This window comes from Beauveria bassiana (assembly GCF_000280675.1).
Source record: "Beauveria bassiana ARSEF 2860 unplaced genomic scaffold BBA_S00001, whole genome shotgun sequence".
NCBI lineage: Eukaryota > Fungi > Ascomycota > Sordariomycetes > Hypocreales > Cordycipitaceae > Beauveria > Beauveria bassiana.
In genome coordinates, this window is record NW_007930836.1 from 208,634 (window position 1) to 224,698 (window position 16,065).

At 51.6% G+C, this 16,065-nt stretch overlaps 5 protein-coding genes across 5 annotated transcripts; 4 read left to right on the forward strand and 1 right to left on the reverse strand.

The window, feature by feature from the left end:
• Nucleotides 1-321: 321 nt before the first annotated feature.
• BBA_00072 (C6 transcription factor) lies at nucleotides 322-5,510 on the forward strand (the record flags this gene model as incomplete). Its single annotated transcript, XM_008595169.1, has 5 exons — nucleotides 322-2,109; nucleotides 2,945-3,434; nucleotides 3,491-4,012; nucleotides 4,070-4,466; nucleotides 4,532-5,510. The coding sequence occupies 5 exons, from the start codon at nucleotides 322-324 to the stop codon at nucleotides 5,508-5,510; spliced, it is 4,176 nt and encodes a 1,391-aa protein (XP_008593391.1).
• A 401-nt stretch (nucleotides 5,511-5,911) lies between these two features.
• On the forward strand, nucleotides 5,912-7,193 carry BBA_00073 (methylitaconate delta2-delta3-isomerase; the record flags this gene model as incomplete). Its single annotated transcript, XM_008595170.1, has 2 exons — nucleotides 5,912-6,295; nucleotides 6,345-7,193. 2 exons carry the CDS (start codon nucleotides 5,912-5,914, stop codon nucleotides 7,191-7,193), a joined length of 1,233 nt encoding a protein of 410 aa, XP_008593392.1.
• Nucleotides 7,194-9,185: 1,992 nt separating this feature from the next.
• BBA_00074 (von Willebrand domain-containing protein) lies at nucleotides 9,186-11,179 on the forward strand (the record flags this gene model as incomplete). Its single annotated transcript, XM_008595171.1, has 8 exons — nucleotides 9,186-9,423; nucleotides 9,539-9,590; nucleotides 9,646-9,925; nucleotides 9,980-10,130; nucleotides 10,189-10,451; nucleotides 10,523-10,763; nucleotides 10,791-10,918; nucleotides 10,955-11,179. 8 exons carry the CDS (start codon nucleotides 9,186-9,188, stop codon nucleotides 11,177-11,179), a joined length of 1,578 nt encoding a protein of 525 aa, XP_008593393.1.
• A 72-nt stretch (nucleotides 11,180-11,251) lies between these two features.
• On the forward strand, nucleotides 11,252-11,884 carry BBA_00075 (uncharacterized protein; the record flags this gene model as incomplete). The annotated part of the gene is made up of 1 exon (XM_008595172.1): nucleotides 11,252-11,884. The coding sequence occupies one exon, from the start codon at nucleotides 11,252-11,254 to the stop codon at nucleotides 11,882-11,884; it is 633 nt and encodes a 210-aa protein (XP_008593394.1).
• Nucleotides 11,885-13,302: 1,418 nt separating this feature from the next.
• On the reverse strand, nucleotides 13,303-15,796 carry BBA_00076 (thiamine biosynthesis protein (Thi-4); the record flags this gene model as incomplete). Its single annotated transcript, XM_008595173.1, has 7 exons — nucleotides 13,303-13,478; nucleotides 13,780-13,851; nucleotides 13,914-14,444; nucleotides 14,495-14,679; nucleotides 14,742-14,860; nucleotides 15,328-15,657; nucleotides 15,716-15,796. The coding sequence occupies 7 exons, from the start codon at nucleotides 15,794-15,796 to the stop codon at nucleotides 13,303-13,305; spliced, it is 1,494 nt and encodes a 497-aa protein (XP_008593395.1).
• Nucleotides 15,797-16,065: the final 269 nt, after the last annotated feature.

Below are 16,065 nucleotides of genomic sequence, written 5' to 3' on the forward strand. Positions count from 1 at the left end.
TCTCTTCACATGATGATACTAGTCTTGTCTCACTTTGCTCAGCTTATGGACCAACGTAGTAATTTCGTATGGCTCCGCTTAATGTAATGTGATGGCGTACGGAGTAGATATTGGTAGTAACGACTTCTGCTACAGTAACGTGCGGAGTTTTGTCCCGGCAGTGACCGCCACTAGTCTCAAGGAACGGGTTGAGCCAACTAATTGTTTATGACGCCTTGGATAATTATAAAGTCTAAAGTCAAATCGACCGCAAGGCATTTTTATGTTGCCTTTCTGCGCTTCTCAGCAAACTTGAATCACATGATCAACCTGGATTACGCAATGAGCGCATCGAATGCAGAAGAAACACAGCAGGAGGACGTTTGGCGTTGCTCCTTTTGTAATATCGAGAAGAAGACAACTGATTGCCGTCCATCTATCATACAGAGCGCAGAGAATTTGAGCACCTGTTCTGTCTCTCTGCAATCTCGTCTTGAAGCAGAAAAGATCCATTCTCTTGCGTCGCGAACCCAGCTTACAACACTATATCAGGGCCCCACGAACGGGCAATTCGCCGAGTCAGATTGCGACGCTGAAAAGGCATATGACTGGAAATGGATTGCTTTCCGAGATGACAGGCCTAGAAACTGTTGGAAGATGGCACCACAAACCAGCGACTCTGAGGACGCAAATAACGAGCTACCATGGACCCAATGCGCCGCACGTGCTGCACTCCCTCAGGTGGAGGTGTATCCACGCGACGAAACTTATACTCTTGATTCTGAGTATCTGGTAGCGGCACATGCATCGGCCAAGCAATTTGATGCTGAAACGCGACGCCGTGGTGCAGACTGGTTTCACAAGCAGTCCACGATTTACTCCAAAGGTCACGTAGCTAGTGGCCTGCTTGAGGCACTGCAAGCGACCGGATATACCAAACTTGAGGCTGCTATCCGTGCTCTCAGCATCTTCTCAGAAATGTTTGTGCTCGCCGTTTCTGGTCGCAAAAGCGATACTCTTGCGTGCTACAAGGGTGCAGGCGCCATCGCTACGGTCCTCTTGACGGATTATGTCGGATCGGTCGAGGCAGGCGAGATTCAGGCTCTGGTAGCCTACACTGCGGTTGTTGCAAGATCGGACTATATACCAGCGCCATCTTCAACCTTTCTATCCAATGTTATCGCGCACAACACCCAATGGATTAGTGATGGCAAGGCACTTGTAGCTCAAGGTGGCTGCTCCTCTCCGCCAGGACAAGCCCTGAGCATCAGTGAATACATGAGACCGAGATGGTCGGATGGTGCATGCGATGCCTACGTCGGCATTACCATGTATTCCAAAGCCATTGCACGTGGTTACGACAGCGTTGGCCGCTTTGTGCAATCCCTCGGAAGGGCTTGCCCTTGGGCCCAGGCTATGCATGATACAGTGTTTTACTACAACGACATCACTGATGTTGTAAGCGATATTGCTTTGGGTGAACCGATGAATCTGTTTGTTCAAGCACGCAACGTGAGCGCAGAGAACCTCGTTTGGCTGGCCACAGCTTTGGCGACACTGGACTATGCGGGGTCCATGAAGTGCAACGGCTGCCATTATCACAGTGATAGCGAGGATTGGCATTACGGCTCATGCGTATGGTACCTTGCCGCAACAAGATACTGCACGGCGCCGCAGCTGTGGTTCACATGGGCCAAAGAAGACACTGCGCCGCGCTGGCACGAGCTGAAATGGCAAACTTTCACCCATGGCTGGGGAGAAGGCAGATGGCCGTTTACCGACTCATGGCACAAGTCTGATGCCCCTATTGACCACGATATAGTGGAACACTTGGCTTTGCGGCTCGGGGTTGATGATGCGAATGCAAAGAGAAAGATTAGATCAGTAACGGAGGGAAGCCCAACTGTGCCAGAGATGGTGCGAAGCTTTATACTTTTGGCTTTTCCACATGATACCTACGTCGCATGCATACAGGACACTGTTTTGCAGTTTTTGAGAGCACATGGCTATGGCACAGGATCATATACTCTATCCGAGGCTCGTTCCGATGGTGCTGCCTACAACTTGGCACATTCGTCTCTACTCGACAGATTTTACTCAGAGTTGGATATGGCTGAAAGAAGCAAAGCAGTCAGGCTATATTGTGGGCTCGTCTCTGCACTATGCGAACTAACAGACCTCGATATCTTTGGCCGAATTGCAGCTTTCAGCGCTACTGCATTAGCCCACAGCAACACCTAGGTTTTACACTACTCGCGAAATATACTATCCTAGATTTTTTTTGCGCCGTCTATCTACAACGTGATTATATACTACTTGCACTGTGACTGGATTGCTAAGGTAGTAAAAAACTATTATACTTTTGCGCCGCAAAGTTTCAAAGGCTCTCGAAAACCAGCGTTTAGAGAACATGAATAAAACGTGTAAAGAATATAGCGTAGAATAGACAAGTATAGGGACCAGCTTAAGCACTAGTAGCCAGGCTTTCTAAACACTTGGTGCTAATTTTCCCTCTGATTGAGGTAGTATCTAGAAGTTGAATCAAGTCTAATAATAATAAGAATTAATCTTATTACCGGTTTTATCTCTATAATTGTTGTCACTGTAGGCTGCCATAACCTCACGTGCCGACGCCCGCTCAGCTCTTGTCCACAAAATCCGTCGGTGTTTATTGGTTGGCATCGTACATTCCCGCGGCATCTTCTACCCGTCTTTCCGCCACAACTTGTTTTCTTTATCAATCTACCCGTTTCCCGTTTCCCGCGGCAGACAGGTAAAAGCAACCAACATGCACCACGCAGCGCAGACGGGGAATCTCACACTTGCAACAGATGTCTCCCGCAGAAAACCACCGACGCCGTGCTCCCGCGGCTTGCTCATTTTGTCGCCGTCGCAAAGTTGAGTCAATCAATTCCCATTGGGCTCCCTCCCGTGGGCACCAGCACTGATGGATGATGCGGGCTAGATCAAATGCAACGGTCAGAGACCCGTTTGCTCAAACTGCGCCACCTACGGCGAACAATGTTTTTTTGAGCCCGTAAGTGAGCCGGCCAAAGAAGCAGGTCGGGCCCGGCACGTACGCGAGAAGAGCCAGCGCCCCCGCCAAAAGCCGACCGCGCGACGTCGGGCGGAGAGGCAACCGACCGCGCACGCAGAGGCGCAGACCGGCGAAGGCGAACAGGCCCGGACATCTATCGAAGCGGCAGAGTCTAGTCCTGGTGAGGATGGCGATGATGCAGCCAGCGTTGAAGGTGCTACTATGGGGGCCCAGCCCTCGCCGGATTCGCGTGTCAGTCGCATTGTCACCTCTGCAAATGGTATTTCTAGCTATCATGGACGTACGAGTGCGCTGTTTGAAGATAGCATCCCCGAGCGCCAGCAGGCTGGCGACGTACAGCCGCGCATGCCAGAAGACTGGATAGAGCGCGGCCTCGTCGCAGAGGCAGCCCGACAAAGTGAGTTTCTCCGCTCAGCCGACGTGGAAACAGGAGTTTTTATTGACATGGCGTAGATCAGATGGAGCAGCTCAACTATCGCAACGGCAAACTCGACTTTGACGGCATCACGCCAGACTTGGGAATGCATCTTCTCTCCTTGCACTGGAACCGCCAGCACCACTCATTCCTCGTCACCTACCGACCCGCCTTTATGCGCGACATGGCCTGCAGCGGCCCTTACTTCTCCAAGCTACTTCTCAACGCAATCTACTTTGGCGCGGCAAAGTTTAGCCCGCGGCTCGAGGTGCGCAAGGACCCCGGCGATGTGCGGACCGCGGGGTGGCAGTTTCGGGAGCGCGTGAGAACGTTGCTGGGCGAAGCGCTCGATCGCAGCGACATTACGACGATTCAAGCACTGTTGGTGATGACAAACTCGCTGTTTGCGTTGGGCGATGAGCGGAGTGCTGCTTGGTTGTATTCGGGGTTGGCGTTTCGGATGATTACCGACTTGGGTCTGCATGTGGACTTGTCGAATTCGAGGAGGTTCACAGATGAAGACTTGGAGATACGAAGAAGAGTATTCTGGGGAGCATTTGGTACGTCGTAACTTGTATGTTTCCGCGCGCCGTCTTCAAGTAAATTGACTTTGCTAGTTGTTGATAAAATCCAGAGCCTATATCAAGGGCGACCAGTCAGCCTCAAGGAATCAGACGCGCTGGTCCCCATTAGGTTCCTGGATGTTTTTGAAGAACTAGAACCATGGACGCCATTCGCGTACTCGGAGTCGAGGTCAGACTTTGAAGTTACGCCAGCATACAGCACGTCGACATTCGCGAGCTTATGCAGGCTGTCGCTCGTCATGAGTGATATCCTGAGCACCATCTATACGGAACGCAGCTCTGACCAAAGCCCATCAAAACTCGCTGGCGAGCGAATAAACCTGCACAAGAAACTGAGAGATTGGGGGGAATCTCTTCCATCTCATTTGGAAGTCGATGCCACTAAATTACGTGAAAGACAATTTCCACCTCCCCATGTCTTCAGCCTCCAGTGCGTTCTCACCTCCCTTTGTGAACAAGTAAGTCACTTTCCTTGTCACAGCTAACACCCAGCAGCGCAATGCATCACGTCCTCGTCATTCTCCTTCATAGACCATTCGTAGCAGATGGACATTTGTACAGCACCTCTCGTCAAATCAGCGTCGACTCTTTCATGAAGTGCGCATCGTCTGCCTCGGCCATTGTCCAGCTCCTGCGCGCCTACCACGCTGCGTTTTCTATCCGGCGAGCGCCCTATCTCATCTCTTATGCAACCTACGTCGCGGCCACCATACATGCACGCATAGCCACGCGACGCAGCCGCGGCTCAACCGCCCACGCCAAACTTGCCACCTGTCTTGCCGTGTTTCGCGAAAACCAAGAGACCAACTCGGCTGTGCGCAAGGCCAATGTAATTGTCGAGAGTCTGATGAAAAGGTTAGGTGTGGTGGTTGTGCAACGCGACTCTGCCGGTGCATTGAGGATGGATCAAGATTCGAGAGGCAATGACGGAGCTGGCCCGCGTCGTCGGCAGTCAATTTCGGTGTCGAAGCCTGTGCAATCCCCGTCACCTTTGGCCTCGGACCGCAGCACATCCGGAGGCCCTTCAAGGATGCCTGACCTGCAAGATGGAGGTATAGCTGCTGGTGTTGCAGCTAGCTCTCCGGCGTCAGATATGGTGGATGTGGACGGCATCATCCAGAGCTTTCTGCAAGAAGGCGAAGCTGCGGGCGGCAGAGCTGCTCCTCCCGTGGCAGCGCAAGTATATCCACAGCAACAACCCCTGCAGCAGTGGTTTCCACCAAACAGTCCAGCTCCAGCTCCAGCCTCGCAGGGTCATGTATACTCTGCGTCTACGCTTCCCGGCCAGGTGCCGATGGTCTTTGGGGTAGTGGGTCACGCACCCGGTCAAGGTACGGCGGGCGCCGAAGCTGCTCCTGCCATGGTAGCGTCGTGGCAGCAGCAGCAGAGTAGCCGCGAGCATGCCGGCTTGGAAGATCCCTTGTTTGGATTTAACGGGTCTGCTCTGGATGATTTCTCGTTTTTGGGCTGGTGATGCCGCGGGAGCACGGGAACAGGGAGCCTGGCCTTTTTGTAAGTACGCTGGGGCGCGGAAGGTGGAGCCCCGCGGGACGGGAGCAGTCACCGGGATTTGCATGGAACTCGGACTTGACGAGAAGTAAGTACAGAGACGGTGACGACTAATTAGATGCGTCTGTGTTTCTGTTGGTTGGAATTGTTGGATGTTTTGTGGATATGTTCGCGGACCTCGCTTCACGAATATAAGGTAACCCGCTTCTCAGGCGAAGCTTGTACTATCGTTGCAGCCAAGAATCAAGAATGAATTGCTTTCGTCATCTTGCCTCTAGAAGATTGCTAAATACCTGTTCCAAATCTTCGAGTTCCCACACTACGGTGCAGAATATCACACCTGCGGCCCTCGAATTTATTCTCAGCATGGGTGCCGCGAGAAAACCGAGAATGCACACCCTTCCTTGCGTGCTCATGCGAGCTGGGACATCCAAAGGCCTGTTTATCCACAGAAACGACCTCCCAACACAAGAAGAAGACTGGAGTCCGCACTTAATCTCTGCTCTTGGCTCGCGCGGATGCGATCCTCGCCAGATTGATGGCATCGGAGGCGGCACGTCGACCACCTCCAAAGTTGCCGTTGTCTCACCGTCGACACGCCCCGGGATCGACGTCGATTTTACATTTGTGCAGGTTGCTGTTGGAAGGGAGTCTGCTGATTTCAGCGGAAATTGTGGCAATATGGTGTCTGGTGTTGGACCGTTTGCCGTGCAAGAAGGGCTGGTGAGACCGGCAAAGGGAGCATCTGTTGTCAGTAAAATTGAACCCGGACTCAAGGATTACCGCTGATTCAATGTAGTGCAAAGTGAAGATATACAATATCAATACAAAAAGAGTCATTGTTGAGACGGTCGAGATTGACCAAGACGGCCAGTACAGGGAAGACGGCGAGTACAACATCCCTGGTGTCAGCACAAGCGGCAGCGAAATCAAGGTGGCTTTCATCGACCCCGCTGGAAGCATGACGGGCAAACTATTCCCAACAGGCCAACGCCAACAGGTACTTGCCGTGCAAGCCCGAAAACATCACGACGGCTTCAAAGCCAAAGTTACGCTCATCGACGCAGCCAATCCATTTGTCCTGATTGATGCAACGTCCATATCGCCGCTTCTGCAAATCTGCTCCCCCGAGGAGCAAGACGAGCTCGTAGAGTCTATTCGCATCACCGGCGCTGTGCAGATGGGCCTCGCTCGCGATACAGCCGCGGCTTCCAAAACGCGCGGCACGCCAAAAGCGATCCTCTTGTATCCGCCCGTCTTTACACACAAAGGCGCGGCGGATATCCGAGTACTCTCATACTCAATGGGCAAGCCGCACCCCAGTCTCCAGCTGACAGGCGCGGTTGGTGTTGCTGCTGCGTTGCGGTCGGCGGGGACTGTCGCGGAACAGCTGTCGCGGGCTCCGGTCCTCGTGGGCGGTGATGCTCCGCTCACACCAGAACGGACGCCAAGCCCAGCTGATATTGATGATGATTTCGCATTGAAAGGAACGGCATCGAGTGAGGTGCGGATTGAGCATGCCGAGGGAGCCGTTTTGGTTGAGATTAGGATGGAAACGGATGACAATGGCGAAGAGCGCGTAGGAAGCTGTGCCGTTTCGAGGACCGCTCGTAGGCTTTTTGAAGGCAAAGTTCGATACTACGTGTAAGATAAAGGGCACAATTGCGCTTTTTAGATTGTTTGTACCTGAATAGACAGCAATAAACGCCACAATAGCTGCGTTAATGGCCTTTCCACTACTGCTCAGTCACCTGGCCGCGGGGCTGTACTGTCCCTGTTTAGTTACTACTTTCTCATGCTTCTGGGCCCTGTGTACTCTCAATCGTGGCTCCTCAGCTGTAGAAAGGTATCCTATTTCGCAGTATCTCAGCGTCTCCTGTTGGGGATTAACCCGGATGGGTTTGCCAGAAGTAATGCTCCCTTTGCCGTCATATTCTTCCTTTCTGGCATCAATTCATACACATGAAGGGTACTCTGACTGCGCAAAATAGGTTGTTGTAGCCTCATAGAACGATTCTGGTCCTCCTGATCGTGGCAACTGAGAGGCGACACATTCTGCCAAGAGCAGAAGGCGTCAGACCCTCTCCTTGCAGACAGCATGATGATTAAGTTTGCCGAAGGCTGCGCCGAATTAAATACAATGAAACATTCCATGCATCATAGACTCAGCTTGACTTTCTCCTCAACTGTTCCCGCAGCCAGCTAACTTTGATTCACTAGATGTGCCAATGCTGGGCCAGCTCCTGTCTCAAGACTTGACATCGCCAAGAAATTCCATCCACCTTGTGACACGCGCGTTATTCAACGGCACCGGCATATATCATGTTTCTTGGACAGCGGTGTCCCAAACGTGGCGGGCTGAGAGACAACGCCGTGCAGACACAGCCTCGATGGGGATTTCGGTGCATGATGTAGTCGTGGCGCCGGCCAGAACCGGGCGACGTCCGCGGGGTTGAACTTGATTGGGGGAAGTCAGAAATGGCTGAGATATAGTCTCTAAAATATTGTATCTAATTACATATTGTGTACATCGTGGTTGTTGCCGGAACTTTGGGCACGTTCACCCTTCAAGGCACCGATGCCGTCATGTGGGAAAACATGAAGAGCAGGAGCTAGCGGGGTCCCGTACATATTTATCAGGGTAGTTGAAAGCCATGTGAAGAACAATACCGTAGATATTATGATAGAAATGATGCAAAAAGGTCCAAGAAAGGGGCAGCGAGACGCAACCTCGGTGACACTACAATGCTTGATGCTACAGCCAGATGAACGCTGCTTTGTCTACAACTATCAATGTTCAGATTGCTAGCACCGAGAGCAACTACATAATCATCTCTGAGATATCTCATCAGTAAGAATGAAACATCATTTTGGTCTTTCCTGGTTCCTAGTCCGTAGATAGATTGTAAACTATACGCGCCACGCTATCAAATCCAAGGACGGACCCTTCTTGCAGCAACTACACCGATGCAAGTCCCAATAAGCGACCTTGAGCGCCGATTTATGCCAATGTATGGCCTCATTTGATTGCACGTGTTAAACCACGTCCCGGTTATAACCGGCGAGGTAGTGCTGCTGCGACACTGTTCTGCCTTGGCCTGTCAGTGGGCGACCCCGCGGCAGTTCCGAGTGCAACGTCCCTCCTCCTTCTCGGAGCTCTTTGCGGCGGCCACCCTAATAGACGTTGTCCGCTTGCAGCGACTACGCTCGTTGAGGCTTTTCGTTTTGGTATCACGAGGTCGCGGGTGCATATATGCACGTCTGCCGTCGTTTGTGAGAAGCAATCCCTTGGCAAAATACTAGGCATCAACACTTGCTTCGAGATGCGTTTAGCTCTGACAAATCTGCCGTGGTAGTCTCTACTTCATAGAGTCTTCCGAGATGTAGCTCTGACTTACAGAAATGTGCGAGATTGTGCCCTTCCCCGCTCGCCTCCTGCGGAGAAGTCGACCAAATATAAACCCCTCCATCGCTCGGATACATACATGTGCGTGCTCTTGTCAGTTACCTAGCATACTATTCCAGTAAAAAACTAAAAAGAATCTCTACCAAGGAAAAAAAAATAAAAGCAGAAACTATGGCCTATGTCGGTGCAGCTCAGAGACGCCAAGGCATCTATTATCAGGAGCACTAGGAAGCTATGGGCTATCCGCTACTCAACTCGCGCTACCACTCCACGGTCAAGGACATATTTGTCGAGGGCACTCTGGTAGAGACTTCCCAGGCCCAGACCAACGTAGAGCGCGAGGTTACGTATATATTCAAAGTCCCGCTCAAGGCGTCCGTGATTAGCTTCACAGCCAAGGTAGGAAACACAGTCGTCAAAGCGATTATGGATGAAAAGGCCAAGGCCGACAAAAAGTATCAAGCTGCCAAGAGTGCTGGCGTCCAGGCATAGAAGCTTAACAAGGTCAACAAGGAAGGTACAATATGCCTCTCTATTCGCTATTTCTAATTTCTTTAAATAACATCCCCAACTAACCTACTGCCCAGTGTTCCAAATTAGCTTAGGCGCCGTCTCACCCAATTCAACCATTAAAGTGCGGTAAGATTTACTAGAGCCTTGCCTGTGAGCCTCATTCTAAACCAAGCTTAAATAGCGTGACCTATGTCTATATCATCTCAAGTAACACCATCAAGGACTCGGTTCGCCTGACCATCCCCGCGGGCTTAGCGGCCCGTCCCGGAGCAGGGCCTACAAGTGTGATGACTATACCGACAGCTCTGACTAGCTCAGACGCCGTCATCATTACTATCAGCATCAAAGTCAACCGTTCTAAGATGATTTTTAATCTTAACTGCCTCACTCACCATGCCAGCATCACTAATAACTTCTCTAATAATTCCTTTAAGGCGCTCCCGCCTATTAAGAAGCGCAAGGTTTACAAGTAGTGGAAGTCTTATATTAAGTTCACTAGTAGTACCTTTCTAAAGCACCACTTTATTCTCTCGTGGACGGTCCCGAGGATCGATCAAGCTCATTACATCGTCAAGCAGCTTTCGCCGCCGCTCCCAGGACAGTCTCCTACTCTAGCCTTGGCGCTCACGCTCGTTTCCAATCTTCGCCTGAGTGTTGAAGAGCATGGTAAGTCATACCCCATGGCAGATGGGCTGTTACGGTCAGACGCTAATATTCATGGCAGAGTACATCTTCCTCGTCGACTACAGCGGTAGCATAGAGGGCTCACGGATTAAAATGGCCAACAGCGTCGTCGAAACCATGCTAAACCAGCTGCCAAGTCACACTGGTTCAACCTTTAACATTTACAACTTCAACACCTCGGCGTGGTCCATTGTGGCGGGCGGCAAGAGCGTTATATATAACAAGAAGAACGTCTCGACAGCGGTCAGCAATTTCCAGGTCAGCGCCACAGGCGGCACCAACATTGACGCAGCCTTAACCACGGTGCTGAACCAGCGCGACGCATCCAAGCGCCGCTGCTCAATCATCGTCATCAGCGCGACGGGCTGGACTAGGGCGTCACGGCCGCGATGCGTACCGTCCAGCAGCACGCCGCCACAGCCGCGGGCCAGTCCAAGCTCCTGCGCGTATTCGTCATAGGTCTAGGCAACGATGTCTCGCGGGGCATGTGCGAAGGCCTGGCCCGGGCCGGCGCCGGCGCAACCGCCTACATCAGCAAGACGCTACTGCAGGACCGCGATCACGGCAAGGAAAAGGCGGAGACTCTCATCAACGCCATCAACTACGCGCCCGTGCGTGTGCGCTCCATTGACTAGCATGTAGACCCGGCGCCCGCCAAATCTGGTGGTGGCGGCGCCGCCGACGGCGAGAACCAGGGGAGCCGCCCAAAGCCCAACCAGGCGGAGCTCGGCGCCGTGGCCAAGGGCGACAATCTGCCGCCGCCCAAGGCAGTTCAGCAGGCGCCACTGCCTGGCACCATGTTCTAGGCCATCCGCAGCTACTGGTACGCAATTGTGGACGGTGCGTCCAGAGACTCCAGGGTCACCATCAACTACGACATTCCCGGCAGCGGTAGCGCCAAGCACACCATTAAGGTCGGGAAGAGGTTTGAGACCAACGGGCGTCTTATCCATAGGCTCGCTGCGCACGCCCTGATCCAGACGTTTAAGCAGAAGCTACTAACCCAGACCAACCAGACCGACAAGTACTAGACAGAGGCCAAGATTATCCGGCTAAGAAAGAAATATAGCCTTGCCAGCTCCCAGACGTCCTTTATAGCCACCATGAACGGCACAGGCAAAATCACTTACACGGCGGGCAATGCCACCCAAGCAAAGCAGAGCCTCTTGTCCGCCGTGCCCGTTGACAACAACTCGAGCCTCGACTTTGTCAGCACGCAAGCTTCCGCAGCCGCTGCCGCAGCGCCTCAGGCAAGGTTCTTTTCTATGGCTTCCATGGCTCAGGAAGCGGAACCATTTGCCACTCGTATGGCGGTTCCGCTACCTGCCTACATTGACGAAGCCGATGCCGATACTGAGGATGCTGCTCCCGGCGCGGCTGCAACCGCGGGAGCCGACAATCTCTCAGCCATTATCAGCACACAAAGCGGCAACGGCGCATTCGACTCTGCCACCATTGAGCGCGTCGTGTTTCCTAGCACTGGCGTTCCTGCCATACCGGCGTTCATCTCTTCTCTCGACGGTCGCGACAACGTCAAGGAGCAGATCTGGTTGGCCGTGTGCGCCATGGCATACTTCCGCCAAAAGGAGGCTGAACGTGAGCGCGAGTGGTCTGGGGCTCGTGACAAGGTGGGCGAGTTTGTCAAAACGACTCTTTGCTGTGTGTTTGGTGTTGATGCTGGTCGGTCTGAGGAAATTTTGACTAACTCACTTGATGACGCGGAGGGCTACTTTTGAGGGTCCTTGTAGCACGCGCTGGGAGTCTAGTTGGTCTTTTCGAATAGGTCAACAGGAACGAGCTTGTTAGCTACTATTTTATTTTTTGAATAGTCGTCTCGTCAAGACACTCAGTTCCAGTACCAATATAGGCGAACTGCGCCGACCTCGGTCACCAAATTGTGGTTCACCTCGTCCACCTCGTGTAGCAGCCTCTCCTGGTATGAGCTAAAGCAGCCAACATTGGCACGACCAGGCGTACTTCTATCAGACCTCGTCTCGGTGTCGACTTCGGCAGTGATTTCTCAAATTGTCTCGCCGACTGAAAAGCTACCCAGATCGACGGCAAGGTATAGACGGTTTATGCGCCGATTCATGCCTGTCGCGGTCCTTCAGTGCAAACATTAGCCGCTTCCCGTTATCTAGGTAACAATTTGGAAATCTGCAACAGTATTCTGGAAATGTAGACGGTAGTGTTTGTTGAGGTCGTACTGTTGTAGAAGAACTGCCTTTGAGCCACACGATGGATGCGGGCAACGTAGACCAAGGCGATTTGATTCGGCCCCAACACCAGTTAGTGGACAAGCTGCGGGGGGAGCTGCTGTCGGTCACTCAGTGCAGGTATCTGCTCGCCGGCCATCGACAATATTCAACACTGCTCGGAAAACAGCTCCTAGGCGCCGTGCTTTTGAAACAGGTTAAAGCAATCGTTCGCAGTCATTTGCGGGGCGTTGACGTTTAGGATTATTTCGAAGGGGCCGTCCGTGGGAGCAAGATCAAAGCTCGTGAAGAGGGTGTCTGAACATTGTCTGGATGGGCTCCAATCATCACTGCTCGTCGATAGAAGGCCAGCCGTGAGGCTTTGAACTTCGATGGTGGCCTGCTCACAATATGTAGGATGACCAAACTTGTGAGGAAGTGAAATGTTCAACCGAATCTGAAAAAGCAATGTCGAAGGGCCTACAGAATACAGCCACCCATGGGAGCCGTTCCCACAATTGCTGGTGTCGACCGCCGGAATCACGTGGCCATGCAAGTCTTATCTCTCATGCTTCTGTACCTAGGTTAGGTATTACAGTCGTGATAAAAATCAGTAAAAGCAATTAACATTAGGAGTAATCATTGACTTGCTGGATGGCAATGTAAATATTAGTACTCGACCACGTTCGAGCTAGTAGGAGAGGATCCCGCTAATCAACTATCACAGCGCCACCCGCCACCTACTCTTTATATGAAGTAGTAAATTACGACAGTAATGGAGCGCCAGCACTGGCCCATGACGGGACGTTCTGAGCGCCGGGGCTAACGAGATGTGTGTGCTGCATCATTTGGGTATGGCCCAACAGCGCTCCAAAAAAAAATGTAGGCTAATATGGCTCCTTGGCCTGGCTCTCTGGCCTGTAATGTGTGCTCTGGCTGGTGCTCTTTGGCTGGTGCTCTCAGGCTGGTGCTCTTTGGCTGGTGCTCGTGGGCTGGTGCTCTGGCTGGTGCTCTTTGGCTGATGATCTTGATGGTCCTGGTGGGCGAGGCCCTGGTGCGTTAAAGCTGGTGGACGTTTTGGTGCTCTGTGGCTGGTTGCTGACGGGCTGGTGCCTTCTGGCTGGTGTCTTGATGACTGGTGTCTGTCAGACTTGATGAAATGATGATAATTAATGATAGAAATGGCCTAGACAGACTGGTGTTGCCACCACTTGTCAGGGAAGAGAGAGGTAATGATGTTGTATTCTCTAGGTTCTGTGGGGGCATCCACAGGGCCCAACAAACAGAGCCGATAATCCACAAGCTACTTTTTATACGTTTTTATATATAGCAATGTTCCGAAGGAAAAAAGGACAACACACCAAATCAGGTCTCTCAAATGAAACGCTCCTGATGGCTGATTTAATTGAAATATGAGCCCGCCTCAAGTGATTTACCTGCAAACTGAAAGGCCTCAGCCACTGCCCCAGCTACATCAGAACCGCCTGCGAGCTTCGCAGCGATCAGAGCTAAAGCAACAACGATTAAATCCCTTTGCGCAACTTGTGGTCGAGGGAAGATTGGTACGTACCTGGGATAGAGTAGCTCACACCAAAATATCCTTTCGGATTTTTGAAGCGGCATGTTACCACTTGCGGCTCTCCACCTCCGCAGAGAACATAGTGAAGCGTTGTCATGCCGTCGTTTTCTCCCAATATCTCTCGCTTCATGACAACATATTCAGGACCTAATTTTTGCACAGCCTGCCCCATGGTCTGGACATCTTGCATACTCTGTGGGTAGTCGATGTGAATGCCAGCATTGTCAAGTAATGCCTTGGCCTCACGCACTGTCGCGCAAAGCACCGTGGTTGAGGGAAGTATGCCGTCTTTAAGGGCGCTAAGAACTGCCTCCTGGGGAGGCGGTCCTGTTTTGAAGAAAGGCTCCATGTCCAGAACGAGTTGCGGTTTATCTTGCTGTACGAGGTCGGACACCAGCTTGACTGATTCCGAGGAGAACAAGGCGCCTGCGGGGTAACGCACAATGTTAGCTGCCAACACAAAACTCTCAACAGAAACTGCCTTGACATTTCGACAAGAAGGCGGGAAAGGGTCATCGGGAACTAGACGATGACATGATGGACAGGTACTGAGATCAAAAAGAGCCACAAACCAAATTTCGCCACTGTATACTCTTTGGTCTCAATCACAGCACTGAGCTGGCTTTGCAGTGTCTCAAGTGTGGTGTGAACAACCACTTGTTTGCCGGCCTCATTCTTGGGAGTCGCTGAACCGGTCGAGAGAAGCACTGCCGTTACATTCAGAGAAGCTGTTGCCCTCTTGTCGGCCTGCAAGCCACTGCTCGCCGAATTAGCTTTCCACGATCGAAAGCTGCAGCAAGAAAAAAAAATACTACCTACCTAGTTTGCGACTCTTCGGTGCACCCTACGGTGAGTACACTTCCGAGCATCGTCTTTTCAGATGACATCGTAATGGGAATGGTCAACCTTGGGTCGTTTGTTTGCGGGTCAATTTTGACCTTGATTGATGAGTGAAAGAGACAAGGGCATGTCAAGGCTGTTTATGGCTTGGGCCCGGCTGGGTTCGATTCGTTTTAAATATTCACAGAAGAGTTGGGGAGCAGCACTAGCGAAATGCGCAAACGCCCTTCAGGGCGCGTATGCAATGTTTGCTGGGCTGATGCATACCCCGGCCATATGAAAGCGCTACAAGGTAGCCATGTCTGTTGTGTGCGCACGATTTTCCTATTTCATTTATCAAATTTACTTGATCCCAAAGTTATAAAAGCAAACCCAATTGACGATCGAATCGTAGACAAATGATACAGGTAATATCTATCCAGCCTTGCTCACAAGAGTAGCTATACTAAAGGTCTATGAATTGACGCTTGAACCCTTGCAACAATAACTACAGAGCTTCTCATCGGATTTTACTTTGCAAAATTAGTATTTGGATAAGCTGCCATATAGTGTCACCAGAACTTACTTCATCGAGGCTGAATTTACCAGGGTAGAAGCAAGACACACCAGTGTCAAGTGTGAGGCAGCCCTCCTGGAGGCGGCTAGCTGTACCGTAGGCTTCAATGTCTGCACTGGAGTATTTGCAGTAGATTCCTTCTTCGGCAATCTCGCACTGAGAGTCCAGAGTAGAGCGTCTAGCCTTGACGCCGGAGCGAAGCTTGAAAGCAAAGGCCCAGTATTCGCGAGCAGCGAGACTCGGGTCCTCGTGGCGTTTGGTTTTCTGCATCTCATCATCACGAAGCTTGAAAGCGAATGCCCAGTACTCGCGAGGCGTCATCTTGGCGTGATTGCCATCCTATGCCAATCTTAGCAACTCATTTTTAGCAACTTCAAACAATTAGGGATTTACTTACATCGACGTCAGTACCCTGAGAAGGAGCAGCAAGGCTGCCCGTAACGAGGAGCGCGCTGGCGATGACCTTGGTGAAGAGCATGTTGTAAAATGGGCAATATATCAGATAATCCAAGAGGGAGAAAATGTAGGCGAAATGAGACTGGTTGTTGAGTTCTTTGCAGAATGGTAATATGAAGTGATGACGGAAATGACTGCTTTTTATGCTCAGCGTTGGCAATAGCGACGCTACATCTATTCCTTCGAGTGATTACTTGTATCTGTATTCTTCCAACACATGACTTCTACCGCAAGATGAAGTCCAGGATCAAAGGCGCCCCTTGCAGAAGCGCATAGACCAAATGCAGACTA